The sequence below is a fragment of the Callorhinus ursinus genome, unplaced genomic scaffold (genome assembly GCF_003265705.2).
Source record: "Callorhinus ursinus isolate GAN/ISIS: 27379988/994484 unplaced genomic scaffold, GSC_fseal_2.0 scaffold12, whole genome shotgun sequence".
In the NCBI taxonomy this organism is placed as follows: domain Eukaryota; kingdom Metazoa; phylum Chordata; class Mammalia; order Carnivora; family Otariidae; genus Callorhinus; species Callorhinus ursinus.
Genome location: NW_027397074.1, coordinates 78797755 through 78810379, shown reverse-complemented (window position 1 = coordinate 78810379; position 12625 = coordinate 78797755). Strand labels below are relative to the sequence as shown.

The following is a 12625-nucleotide window of genomic DNA, read 5'->3' as shown; positions in this document are numbered from 1 at the left end:
AATATTTTCTTCTTGTCTTAGAATATAAAGCTTTATAACTGGGCATGATCCTACACTGTCACAGTCTTTCCACATACCTTGTGATATAGTTAAAAAAAACTGGATTTTAGAATCAGAAGACAAATTGGAGCCTTGGATCCACCTTTTCCTAGTTTATGAGCCATTTATAATACCTGTTTGTACCTCAATTTTTTCATCTGTATGATGGGTAATACCAACATTTTCTATGAAGTTGTAAGGAACCAATAAAACTGCATGTGAAAATGTAGCTCAGACAATATTGGGCTTTAGCAGGAAGGGAAAAATGAAGGGGGGGGAATCCGAGGGGGAGACGAACCATGAGAGACTATGAGCTCTGAGAAACAAACTGACAGTTTTAGAGGGGAGGGGGTGGGGGGATGGGTTAGCCCGATGAAGGGTATTAAGGAGGGCACATATTGCATGGAGCACTGGGTGCTATATGCAAACAATGAATCATGGATCACTACATCAAAAACTAACGATGTAATGTATGGTGACTAACATAACATAATAAAATAAAATAAAATAAAATTTTAAAAATTTTTAAAAAATTAAAAAATAAAGTTAAATGGCAATGTGCTCAAGCTATAGCTACCACACTGTGTACTTCATACAAGACACTGCCCTGACCCCACCCTTCATTTCCAGAGAGTTCCTCTTCTTAACAAAGAGTTTTAAACATCCCTCCCTTTCCTGAATAGGCAGAGAATATAGGGAGGTGCAGGATATTGCTTATATTGCATGTTGGACGTCATAATCTTGACGCAGTACAAGGCATTGAGCAAGGTGACAAGCCAGAGACTATTAAGAGTCCAAAAACATCCAACACAACAGGAAAAAAGTAGATAAGTGCACTGACCTTTCCACATTTGGAGAGATGAAGAAGTAGACGATGTTGAGTGAAACAGTCCCAGCATAAGAAATCTGGTGATGCCCAAGCTGAAGAGGATCCTATTAGAAGAGGAGATTCTGGGGATTTTGAGCCAAGTCTGATAATTAACCACTGCGATAAACAGATTCACAATGAGTCCTGCAAAACTCAAAACTGCTGAGACAATAATGGCAGGGAAAAAGAATATCTGAAGCATCTTTCCTCACTAAGAACTTTGCAGCCATGGTTCGGACACTGGTAACAGGAGAAATACTGAGATGCGCAAGTAGGCGCCAGGACCCAGCCAGGAAGGACATTCCTTTTCTAATTGTCTCCAGTGTGGCAAATGATCCATTAATGGTCTAGAAGCCAGCTGCTTTTCCTGAGATGCAAATCTTCCCATGATTGCATTACTATTTCTTCATTCATATCCTGTTTTCCTTAGAAATGCCTGATTAAAATGGCCCCAGTGAACCTGGGAGTCCTCTCTGCCAAGAGAAGGACAGCTGGAGGGAAGAGTTATGGAAGGCTCCAAGGACTTCAAATCCAAGTGACAGAACTCCAGTCCAGCAATGTCTCTGTCCCTGTTTCACAGGGAATGAAGCTTTTCTTCAGAGCAACCCCAGAAGATGGTGGGAATTCCCAGGCTTCACTCCTACCCACCCAACCTCATCCACACAACCGTAGATTACTGAAATCCAGCTTCTCTCTCCCCTGTAACCTGTTGATATGTTGCAGCCCTATTTTCTCCATCTCTCATCTGGCCGTGCCAACGTTACCGTTTCATCCCTGAGCACACACAGTGATTGACAGTTACAAAAAGACCAAGTTCAAGGACTTCACACTTCCTCAAGAAAGCCTTTTCTCAATTAATTCCATCTATCAGGATGATTCCTTTACTTTGCATTCCCTCACCCATCACATACATTTGTGCTATAATCATTTGCTGTGATATGCTGTGCTTGGAAAAAATATCAGCCATTTCATGTGTTTCCTTTATAGACGTGAGTTTATGCTTAGATCACATGGGGCTATTTCTTCTTAGGCATTTAGCTGCAAATCAAAGTACTCTGATTCCAAATCCACAGTAATGCTTTAGCTATAGTTTTGCATCTCATTGCCTGATTCCTCTGTAATTTCTCAGACAGGAAAGGGCACAGTAAGAGGCAAATTATATTATCGAAGACTATAAGTGAACGCAAGAGTATGGCATCTCTTATCTACTCTAGCAGTTGGGGGGACCCAAGGCGCAAACCTCGATGCAGCCACATATAGGTTACCAAACTAGCATCAAAATAAAGTATACAAAGTCCTGTTACTTTGTACGGGAACAGAAATACAAAGAGACGAATAAAAGAATAGAATAGATGAACAGAAGCTAAGATATGATATAAAGACCACCAGGTCCAGAAGAGAGTGTACATTCATGAGGTCCTTTAAGACAGGTGACAGGAAAGCAAGCCTGGAGGGATTCCCTGAGCTGGAGCCAGTGGCTTACAAAAGCATTTGTATAAAACTAAGAGGCACATGACAGAAGTATGCCCACATCAGTTAACCAGGTAAACACAGAGTGAACAAGCAAGGCACTGCAAGGGAAGATTATATCATAGCACATATTTCCACTTAATTATTTATAAAATAGATTACTGCGTTAAAGTAATTAAGTTAAAATATTATGAATATCACATTTAAACAGAATAAATAATACGGAGTAAGATCTAAGAATTAAATGTTCCAAAAGGGGTGGGGGAACCCCATACTGGCCAGCAAGAGACCTCATTTGAAATGTGATATACAAGGTTGTTGGGTTCAGTAGCAGGAGGCACTATAATTAAGATGTGATCATGTTGGCTAGAGTCACCAGTGACCACACAGGTTCTGTCAGATGTTATTTCCGAAAACGCCAGTATAGGAAAAGCATTAACAAAACCCTTTTTCCCTCTGCACAAGAACTTTACCTTCAACTAAATATAAATATCATATGGCTACTCCCTGCTTTGGGCTTCCTTGAGTGTGGTGACTCCTCTGATATGTGTGTGTCATTTTTTTATTTTATTTTTTATTTTTAAAGATTTTTATTTATTTATTTGAGAGAGAGAGAGAGAGAGCATGAGCAGGGGGAAGGGCAGTGGGAGAGGGAGAAGCAGACTCTCCGCTGAGCAGGGAGCCTGATATGGGACTCCAACCCAGGACCGTGGGATCATGACCTGAGCCGAAGGCAGATGTTTAACCGACTGAGCCACCCAGGTGCCCCTGATGTGGGTGTCCTTTGACTCAACCTTGGCAGCTATGTCTATGAAATTATTTAGAAGAGAAATTGGCACCTTAGGGACATGAATCTTTTTAGGACAGTCCCTACACAACTGTGGATCAGTTAGGATCTTCTCCTAGCATCTCAGCTCTATGGCCGCAGCCAGGACTCTGCAAAAGAGGAAGACCTGATGCTGCCCTGCTCATAAGCTAGGTGCCTGAACCATATCCACCTGAGTAGACCGGTGCCAGAGGCCTAAGATAGCCTTGTTAAGTCTTACTATTTACTGAAGCCCAAGAAGACCCACTGGTGGTGGGTGCACTGTAGTCATGAGTCCAAACTCTAGATTCATCTGGCAGATCTGTCAGGAAAACTTTAGGGCAAACAGTCAAAGCAAAAGGATGATTTAGCTTATTTGATGAAGGCTTTGAAGAATGAGAGCAGTCATGAATAAAGGGGAATTACAAACTGTGAGCTGTTTTCAACAGAGTACTAATGTTGCTCAGGAGGAAGAAAGAAGGAAACTTCCACTTCTTGGGCTGTTTTTAGTGCTTACTCTGTTCCCAGCACTGCACCAGGCATCTTAAAACTCCGTTAATCCTTAAAACAGTTCTGGAAGGAAGATATGGTTATCCCTATTTAGAGGTGAGGAGAATGAAGATGAGAGAGGGTAAGTGGCTGCAAGATAGCACAGAAAATCAGTGGCTAAGGTGTAAGGTCTCTCTGAGGCTGAGCTCTTTCCACTGTTGCCCTCATTGGTTCGTTCGTTCAATAAACTGTCACCATCAGCCAGGCACTGTGTTAGGTGCTGAGAAAACAGAAGAATCACACACAGCACATCCTGCCTTCAAAAAACACACAGAAATGGGGCACCTGGGTGGCACAATCGGTTAAGGGTCCAACTCTTGCTTTTGGCTCAGATCGTGATCTCAAGGTCGTGAGATGGAGCCCTGCGTCTGGCTCTTGCACTCATCACAGAGTCCGCTTGGGATTCTCTCTCCCTTTCCTTCTGTGCCTCCCACTCATGCTCTTTCTCTCTCTCAAATAAATAAATAAATCTTTAAACACACACACACACACACAGAATAGTGGAGAGATGGACGAAAAAACAGAGCTCAGTGTTTCTGGTGCTATGTGAAGGAAAAACAGAGTGTGGGGGGAGGTTAAGGAGGGGCCCTTGAGCCTCCTGTCTCAGAGGACTAGACCTGTCTTGGCACTCCACGGGGCTCCAGCCCTGGCTGAGAGCAGCCTGCAGGAAGTATGGCCATGCAGTGGTGGATCCCAGCAGCAGAACAGAGCAGTGCACGGTTGTGGCTGTCACAAAAGGAGACTAGAGACAGAGATCACTGGGGCCAGAACCCTTCATCATATTTGAAGCATTTGTTTCAGTGATGCAGAGATGAAATAGTTGTTTGCATGTCTTTATTGCCCACTAAGTGTGATATTTTTGAGGAGAGCAACTGGTATCTAATATGGTGCTTGGTGCAAAGTGACTGTCAGATAAATGTCTGCAGTATAAACGAATGAACTGGAATCAGATGAGCGAGAATCAAAATGGTGTGAGAAATTTATTTATGCCTAGAATATTATAGCAGCATCTGGCAGCTAGCTGGAACCCATCCCTTTCTCAAAGAGATCTGCTAGATGGGCCATAAGGGTACAACCCCGAGCAACCAAAAAAAGTTCAGAAATTTCCCTCTCTGGCCACGAGTACCCTATTTAGCAACAGATGGGTAGCAAGGCTAGACAGAACACACAGAGAAACTCCACTCATGAGCTTCTGAAAAAATATTTTTCAGAGTTAACCTAGAAATGCTGCTCTGGTCATTTGGCCGGCTCCACCAACTCGCACTGACAATTTCATTATAGGGAGATCGACAAAATGTATTCACTTGGCAAACTCATATGTGCAGAGAAAAAAATAAAGTTCTTAATTTTGTCTAAAGGTAATACAGTTTTTCTCCTGAGACCCTACCTGCTGGTTGGGGGTAAGTGTTTAATCCAATGAGATAACGAATGTCTTCAGAAAAATTTTCAGGCTCTTTAGATTTAAAAATTAAAATCTGAGACATCATCCCCCCTGCCATGCTTCTCCCCTTTAATTAGGGTCTGGGTGTACGGAGAGAAGGACGGAGATTAATGCTACCTCGTGGTGTCAGAGAAAGGCCATGCCCTCTCTCCCTCAGTGTCCTTGTCTCCTCTGGCTTCCAGGGAGAGGTCCTTGTTCCTTGGTTGCTGCTTGGCCCGCCTCCATTCAGGCCTGAGTGGGTGCTTTTAAGCAGTCCTCAAAGAGAGGGGAAATCTGGACTCGCACCTGCCCTCCTTGCAATCCCTTTTCGGTCTCCGTCTTCCCGCTCCCACCATCCCCTGCGGACCAGAAGGAGCAGGCTTTCGCTTAGACCGTGTCCTCTTATACCACCAGCAACACCGTCATGAGACTAGAGCTCCATGAGGCACATTCTCCGGGCTCAACCCCTGATAAGCTAAAATGCTAGTAGCTGATATTTGTTGTGTAGTTACTAAGCTTTAGTTGCTAAAATACTTTACATACATTGTCTTCCTTAATCCACACACCAATCCTATGAGGTGTTTTATAAAATTACCTATTTTATAGCGAAGGGAACTGAAGTCCAAGGAGGTTTAGCAACTTGCCAAAGATCATGCACCTATTAAGTGATGAGGTCAGGATTTGAATCCAATGTGTTAGGCTCCAGAAATAACGCTCTTAGTCCCTATAGTATACATTTTTCTAGCCCAGCAAAATGTAGAAACACCAGAAAATAACATACAATGTCATCAGCAGTTGTTGGGAGTTTTTGAGGTCATTTTTGCTTTCTTAAAACAAAACTTTTTGCAGAATATCAACAGAATATCAGACTTTGTCTTCCACCTATCTCAAGGCAAGAAAATCACAAATACAACTCTAAGACCTAGACAGCTCTGTTCATCAACTTGGTAAATATCAGGGGCATTATTTAAGGCAAAAGGCACTGAAACTTTAGTTTAGAAATGTTGGAATGTATTTTGGGTTTCTTTTTTTTAGTTTTGTTGTTTATTTATTTTCATTTATGATCCTTCTACACCCAAACTACAGCTCAATCTCATTAAGGATCAGGATCTGTGAACTCGGCCCAAGAGTTCAGAGAACACTAAAAATGAGAAGTAGGGGCCTCTGATGGAAAATTGGAAGGTCTCATGAGCTATTGTCATAAGTTGCTGTTGATTCACGTGTTAATACACCAAAAGCAATATACCCGCGATGCACTGAAGAACACATATGTTTGAGAGTGGTGGCCTTGGGAACACAAGCTCTGGCAGGCAATTGTACTCCAAATGCATGGACAATTCTCATCCTCATACTTTGACCCAAGGAACCTGCTCATAGTGGGGGAAAGCCATGCTCTGGTCCTTGTTCATGAAACAACTAGATTTGAGAGTCTTAAGGGATTTTAGTAACTAAAACTAATTCACTGAAGTAAAACAAAACAAACAAGATGGCCTCTCAGGGTTTCTCAAAACAGGGCCTGAGGTATTAGGTAATTCTTCCCCAGGTACTGGGGACTCATTGAAGAGCTGCCAGGGGGTGCCTGGGTGGCTCAGTCAGTTAAGCCTCTGTCTTCAGCCCAGGTCATGATTCTGGGGTCCTAGGATTGAGCTTCATGTTGTCGTAGGGCTCCCTGCTCAGCAGGGAGCCTGCTTCTCCCTCTCCCACTGCCCCTCCCCCTGCTCATACTTTCTCTCTTTCCCTCTCTCAAATAAATAAATAAAATCTTTAAAAAAAAAAAAAGAGTTGGCAGATTAAGTATTCCCCCTCTATTTAGAAGACCAGATCCTCTCCAAAATAGCCAAAACTTCCCGGCATCGTGCCTCTAGCAACAGATGAGAGACTCCTTTCCTCAGCAACTCACCCACTACCCAGACTCATGTCCCCACTCTCACCCCTAACTTTGATTAATGGCAGTCCACATGTGACTGATGTCATATAATAGAGTCCGATATTTTCCAGAAGCCACCTCCAAACTTCTCTGAGCAGCTGGGGATACCACACATATGAATCTGATTTCCTCTACTCTCAGGGAAGGTAACTGTGCACTCAGCCAACTGGACTACATCAACACACTCCCACTCAGAATTCTGTTTCCATCCACACTCCAGTGAAGTGACTAACAGTCCTAACTTCAGCCTGTTCACTGCACCGTATCTGAATCTGTTAGGTCAGGGTAGGATTTAATGGAGCCACAGTGGGAACAGAAGGGAGGGATTCTTCAGAAGTTAGCCAAAGACACCAAGAACCAAAAAGCAGCTAAGCCAAAGCCTCCAGTAAAATGTTACATTCAATTAAAAGAGAGAATTGAATCTTACATTCAATTAAAAGAGAGAAAAACCCCCACACCTAAAATAGAAGGCAGAATCAGGAAGTCAGCTTAAGGACCAAAGAACCAGAAGGTCAGAGCTAAGCAGAGAAGTCGTCCAAGTGACAGAAAGTAGAAGCAAGTGTTCAAGAGTGGGTGACAACGAATTCAAGAGTGGGCATCTGGGTTAAGAAAGCAGGTGCCAATCAAAACAGCATGGATTTCCATAGTTACACTTCCCTGTGCTGGAAAGCAGCACAGATTTTTACTAATTACAAAAGTACCCATTTCAGAATCCCTATATTGTAGTGAATTATGAATGAATATTAAACAATTATTTTAAGTTTCAACAGATACCTTTCTGAAAGAGAATTTTATGTCAGAATTAGGAATTTTCCTTTTTTTATTATGTTCAATTAGCCAACATATAGTACATCATTAGTCTTTGATGCAGCAGCTTCAAGAAGCAAGTATCAATTTGAAAACAAACAGTGCAGACCAAAAGACATTTATTCCTGTAACTTTAGAAATGAATACATAAATCCCAGAACAATCCCCAAATTAATTTCTGGTTACATATGACCAAATGCCAAGTAGTATGGTAATCCTTAATGCTATGTCAAAATATCACTCATTCCACAAAATAACAATAATAACAGCAATAATAGTTATTGTTTACTCCACCTGGGACTCTAAGCACTTTTCATCTGGTAACTCACTCGCTCCTTCCAGCAACCCTATCAACAACATACTATTACTATTCCCATTTTATAAATGAAGAAGGTGAAATAGAAGAGAAAAAACTTCCCCAGAGTCACCCAGTTCACAGGGGCTGGGTCTAGAACACAGGTATATGCTTTCAGGGTCCAGATTCATAGCCACAACCCTCTACACCTGACAGCCTGTTAACGACAGAAAGCTGGATTCAGATTTGCCATGGGACCTAACTGTATACATTCATGAGTCTGAGAATTCTTCATGATCGTAAGTAATAACATTCTCACTGACTTCCTGACACTGTTCAGTGATAGGATATAAATCAATGCCTGTGTAACTGTATTAAAAGAAAATGTATTGAACTTATAAAAACTGCTTATATTATTCTTTTATAAAACTCTCAAGTTTTCAAAGCTCATATGCATCTTGGTTAGGTTAAAAAACTGCTTGGACTTTTGCCCAATCTAAAAAATAAAAAATTACTTGGCAATTTACTTCAGCCAAATGATAAAGGAATGCCAGGACTACTGAAGTAAAATGACCACCACCAGCCTGGACTGGAGCCTAATAGCCAAGGGTCTCGATTCTCATTCCCCTGCTTTTGTCCTCACACGGTGGATGTGTGGAAACTCACCTCCTGTGCGAACTGCTCCTGCTGCACAATTCACTGTCAGTCAGATACCAGCTTCATGGAGCGAGGGCTCTATAGAGTACGCTGGGACATGCTGCCTCCTGAATCCCTAGTACCCTGTGAAGTCAGGGTCACCGTCTGCATTTCAAGATGAGGGAAGAGAGGATCAGAGAGAAAATGAAAGTAACTCACCAAAGGCCAAAAGTCTTGGAAATGGACAGAACCAGAATTCAAGCCCAAGTCTGTGGAACTGCAAAGCTTTTGCTCTTTCCCTCAGGCCCAATACACTGTTTTGTTTACATCAGCTCATCACTGTCCCTATAAACTTGAAGTTAAAGCTAGGAATCAGCTCATCACGTTGATAGGTATTAAAATACAACTCCACATCTATCTATACAGTGAGTGTTCTTACTATATTGACATTTTCCAGAGACTGTTTCACTCTCTCCAAAACCACCATACAAAAAGAAGCCATGAGACGTGTCCCCAGTGGGCCAAGGCAATGCAGTCGTGTCTCTCTCCTCCTGATGTCACAGGACGGGTGCCATGGAAGGGTCAGGAAAAGCCCTTAGCCTTGAGCCAGACCGAAGGTACTCCAAGGCTCCCACCTGTGCCCTCAGTCACTCTATGGGGCAAAAGGTCCCTTGAATCCAGGCTTCCAATGGCCAGGCTCACACCACAGCATCTCCACAAACGTCTGCTTCAGCCTGTTGTTCCCCAGAATGAGAATGAATGAGTGGCTAGCAGTATAAAACATTGTAACTACTTCTCCGATTATATTAACCATCTCAGATTCTGGTATGAAATAACTGGATGATGTAATAAAAAAGGCCAGAAAGTAAAGCAGGAAGAGAAAGAAGAAAGATGATGATTTTGATGGCTCTCTGGTGGGCCTCAGTGCTTGGATCTCTGCAGCTGATGCCGCCTTGCTGCAGCTGCTGCACGTGTCTCCCCAGGGAAAGGATGAGCAGAAAGTAGGTGGCCAGAGACACAATTAGGGAAGGGAGGTTCCAAAGAGTCCCAAGAACATGGATCACTTTGTATTCATTTCTTTTCTTTCTAAAGTGCTCGGTCACATTCCCTGTGCCTTTGATCCCACTGAGAACAGATCTTAAGTTCCTGGATCAGAGACATGGCACTGACACACGATAAGAACAGGGCACCCAAAATCATGTGTACGACCACCCTGGAAACTCTCCACTTGAGCCAGAGGAATGTAGGAGGGGAGAAACTGGCAATTTTCAGGCAGTAGAGGACACTGAGACAGGTGGCAAGCCAAATGCTCAGGTGGTTTGTAAATGTCCAGAAAATATCAATAATTTGCATCACTATCCCTTCATCATGTATTTTGGAAGAGAACACCATTAAAACACCATCAACCAAGAGAATCCACAGCAGAACGATCCTGGAGAGAGCCAGGTTAGTGACGATGAAGTCAGACAAAGAGACTGTCTTGTTCTTGAACCAGCTGCTGCCATTGACCAATACTATGAAACCATTCCCCAGCATCCCCAGAATGAACTCAGTGGCAAACAGAACCAGGAACATCCATTTCTCCAGCCCTGACATGTCAGCTACCAGGTAGACCTGACCTTGTTCTTTCTGTTGATGGGCAATCTCCTTGCTGACTTGAAATTTCTCTCTCTGAATCTGTCACTTCTACCTGTTGCTTCACTGTACCTGTCTCTTGTCTCTGCCCAATTTAGTCTGTTGTAGAGCACAGTTTAGTGAACCCTCTCTGGATCTTTCCGATTAGTCTGTCCTCTTCACAGATGGCATGGACTGTCACATTCCACTTATGGTCTAAACTCAGTAGCTCTTTGCCAAAATGCAAATGGAGTAGTATTCAATGTCACCAAAGAAGGAAGAGATCTGACTCACAAAGAAGGTGAGGATTTGCACTCGATTCCGAAGGGAGGGGGGTTCCGAGCCACCCAGGACAGAAAGGTGCATGACCAGAAGAGTCATACAGAATCACTCTGAAGAGTAAGAAGTCTTCTTCCTGGGAGGAGAACTCAGGGACACACACAGAAAGGGGGAGATCAGAATTCCACCAGAAGGCACTATCAAAGTCACTCTGGAGGGAGGTTTAAGTGCATGAAACAGAGAAAGTTCAGTGCCACTGGTCCTGGGTTAGAATTAAAAGGTGTGCCTCTTAGAGTATGCCTTACATGAGGGGGCTCCAGGTTCTACCCTAGTGAGCCATATCATGAGAAATTCTTAACTATTGGGGAATTTAAACGATAACAATAATGAATTATAGCCTATAAGCTCTTGTAGATTTTCAGAGTGCATGACCACTGTATCAATACGTCAACAGTTGTTCAGGCTGATAGAAATCACACACAGACAATCTCTTCAACCAAAGAAGCCTTATTTATGTAAAACAGTGCCTTACAAATTTTGACCACGGCCAACAGTAATACTTTTTATATGGTTTTATACATATCACCTATATGTACATATTTTGCTGGGAACACAAAGGGTTCACAAAACAATTATTTCCCTTTTCTAGATGTGTGGCAGTCTGATATTTTCTATCCTGTTCTATTTCTTCCAATGCTGCTTGCATATTACAAACTTCATTTTACAACCTACGAATGAGTTGTGATAAGTACTGTTTGAAAATACTGATCTGAAGGATGGAGAGAGAAATCAATGCCATCAAGATACAAAGCAGAGAGTTTAGCAACACTTTCCAAATAATGGAGAGATATATTTTCAGGTCCCCTGAAAAGGACCTCACACAGTAGTGGATGAAAAATCTGCACAAACAATACATAGTCTCTGCTGGATACATGCCAAGGAGCCAGGTGAACCTCATCAGTCTTGGCATTATGTGGTATACAGTATGATTACAGAGCACTACCAAGAATACTCGGACATAAACACAGTCCTCCTTAATCACCCTCAGCTTTCTAGGGCTAACTTTACAACCTGGCCAAATGCTCCTGAACTCTGTGCTACAGAATTAGAATAAGGTAGTAGAAGATGAGGAAACCATAAACAGCTAGCGCAGTGCCCCAGGGCTCGGAACAGTGGGGCACCACATTGCCATACCACTCCGAGAAACAGAGGGCTATGTGGAAGGGACCTCCTGACAGTCGCTGAGATTTTTCAGTTGGGAGACCCCAAAGAGAGTGCGCTGAGAGAATAAACCTCAAAACACAGGCCAGCAGACTAACAAGACACTGCACTATCATCTTCCTCCACTTCATTATTCTGGCACTTTCTCCACAGGGACTTGGGCATCACATTCCAGGTCTTGGCATCATTCCTGCTCTGATACTAGCATGATAACTGTGTTGAAAAGCATCAGCCATACACTCAGACTGACAGCAAGACAAGTCACAAATAATATCCCTTTCTATCAACTGAGGTTCACTAATCTGCAGAATACAGAAGGAAATCAGCATAGCCGGGTATATACAGCAGAGAGATTGACCTACAGTGATAAGTGGGTGCAGGCTTCTGGGTCCCTTAAAATCCTTACCTGGAGAGTGCACAATGGCAAGTTGTAAGTCTGAGTAAGCAGGCATTTCATCAGAGTCCCGAAGGCCCACCCTCAAACCATATATGCATGTATACATTCTCTATGGCTAATTTGGATGTGTGCATCTTACCAACCTTGGTCTTACACTGCATACAACCCCACTACAGAACACCGTAGCTTATGGCCCTCTCCAAACAAATACAGGCCTCATTGATCACCTTCAGTTCCATCCCCCAAACTGATAAAACTGTTTTACAAAAACAGAACAAGAGTCTATTCTCCAGATGCT

General features: G+C 42.8%; 1 protein-coding gene across 1 annotated transcript; it reads right to left on the bottom strand.

Moving 5' to 3' along the window:
• Nucleotides 1–9468: 9468 nt before the first annotated feature.
• Nucleotides 9469–10412, bottom strand: LOC112810854 (taste receptor type 2 member 3-like). Its single transcript, XM_025854722.2, is given in 3 exon segments — nucleotides 9469–9709; nucleotides 9711–9953; nucleotides 9955–10412. Coding segments are annotated over 3 exon segments (942 nt in total).
• Between the last annotated feature and the right edge of the window lie 2213 nt (nucleotides 10413–12625).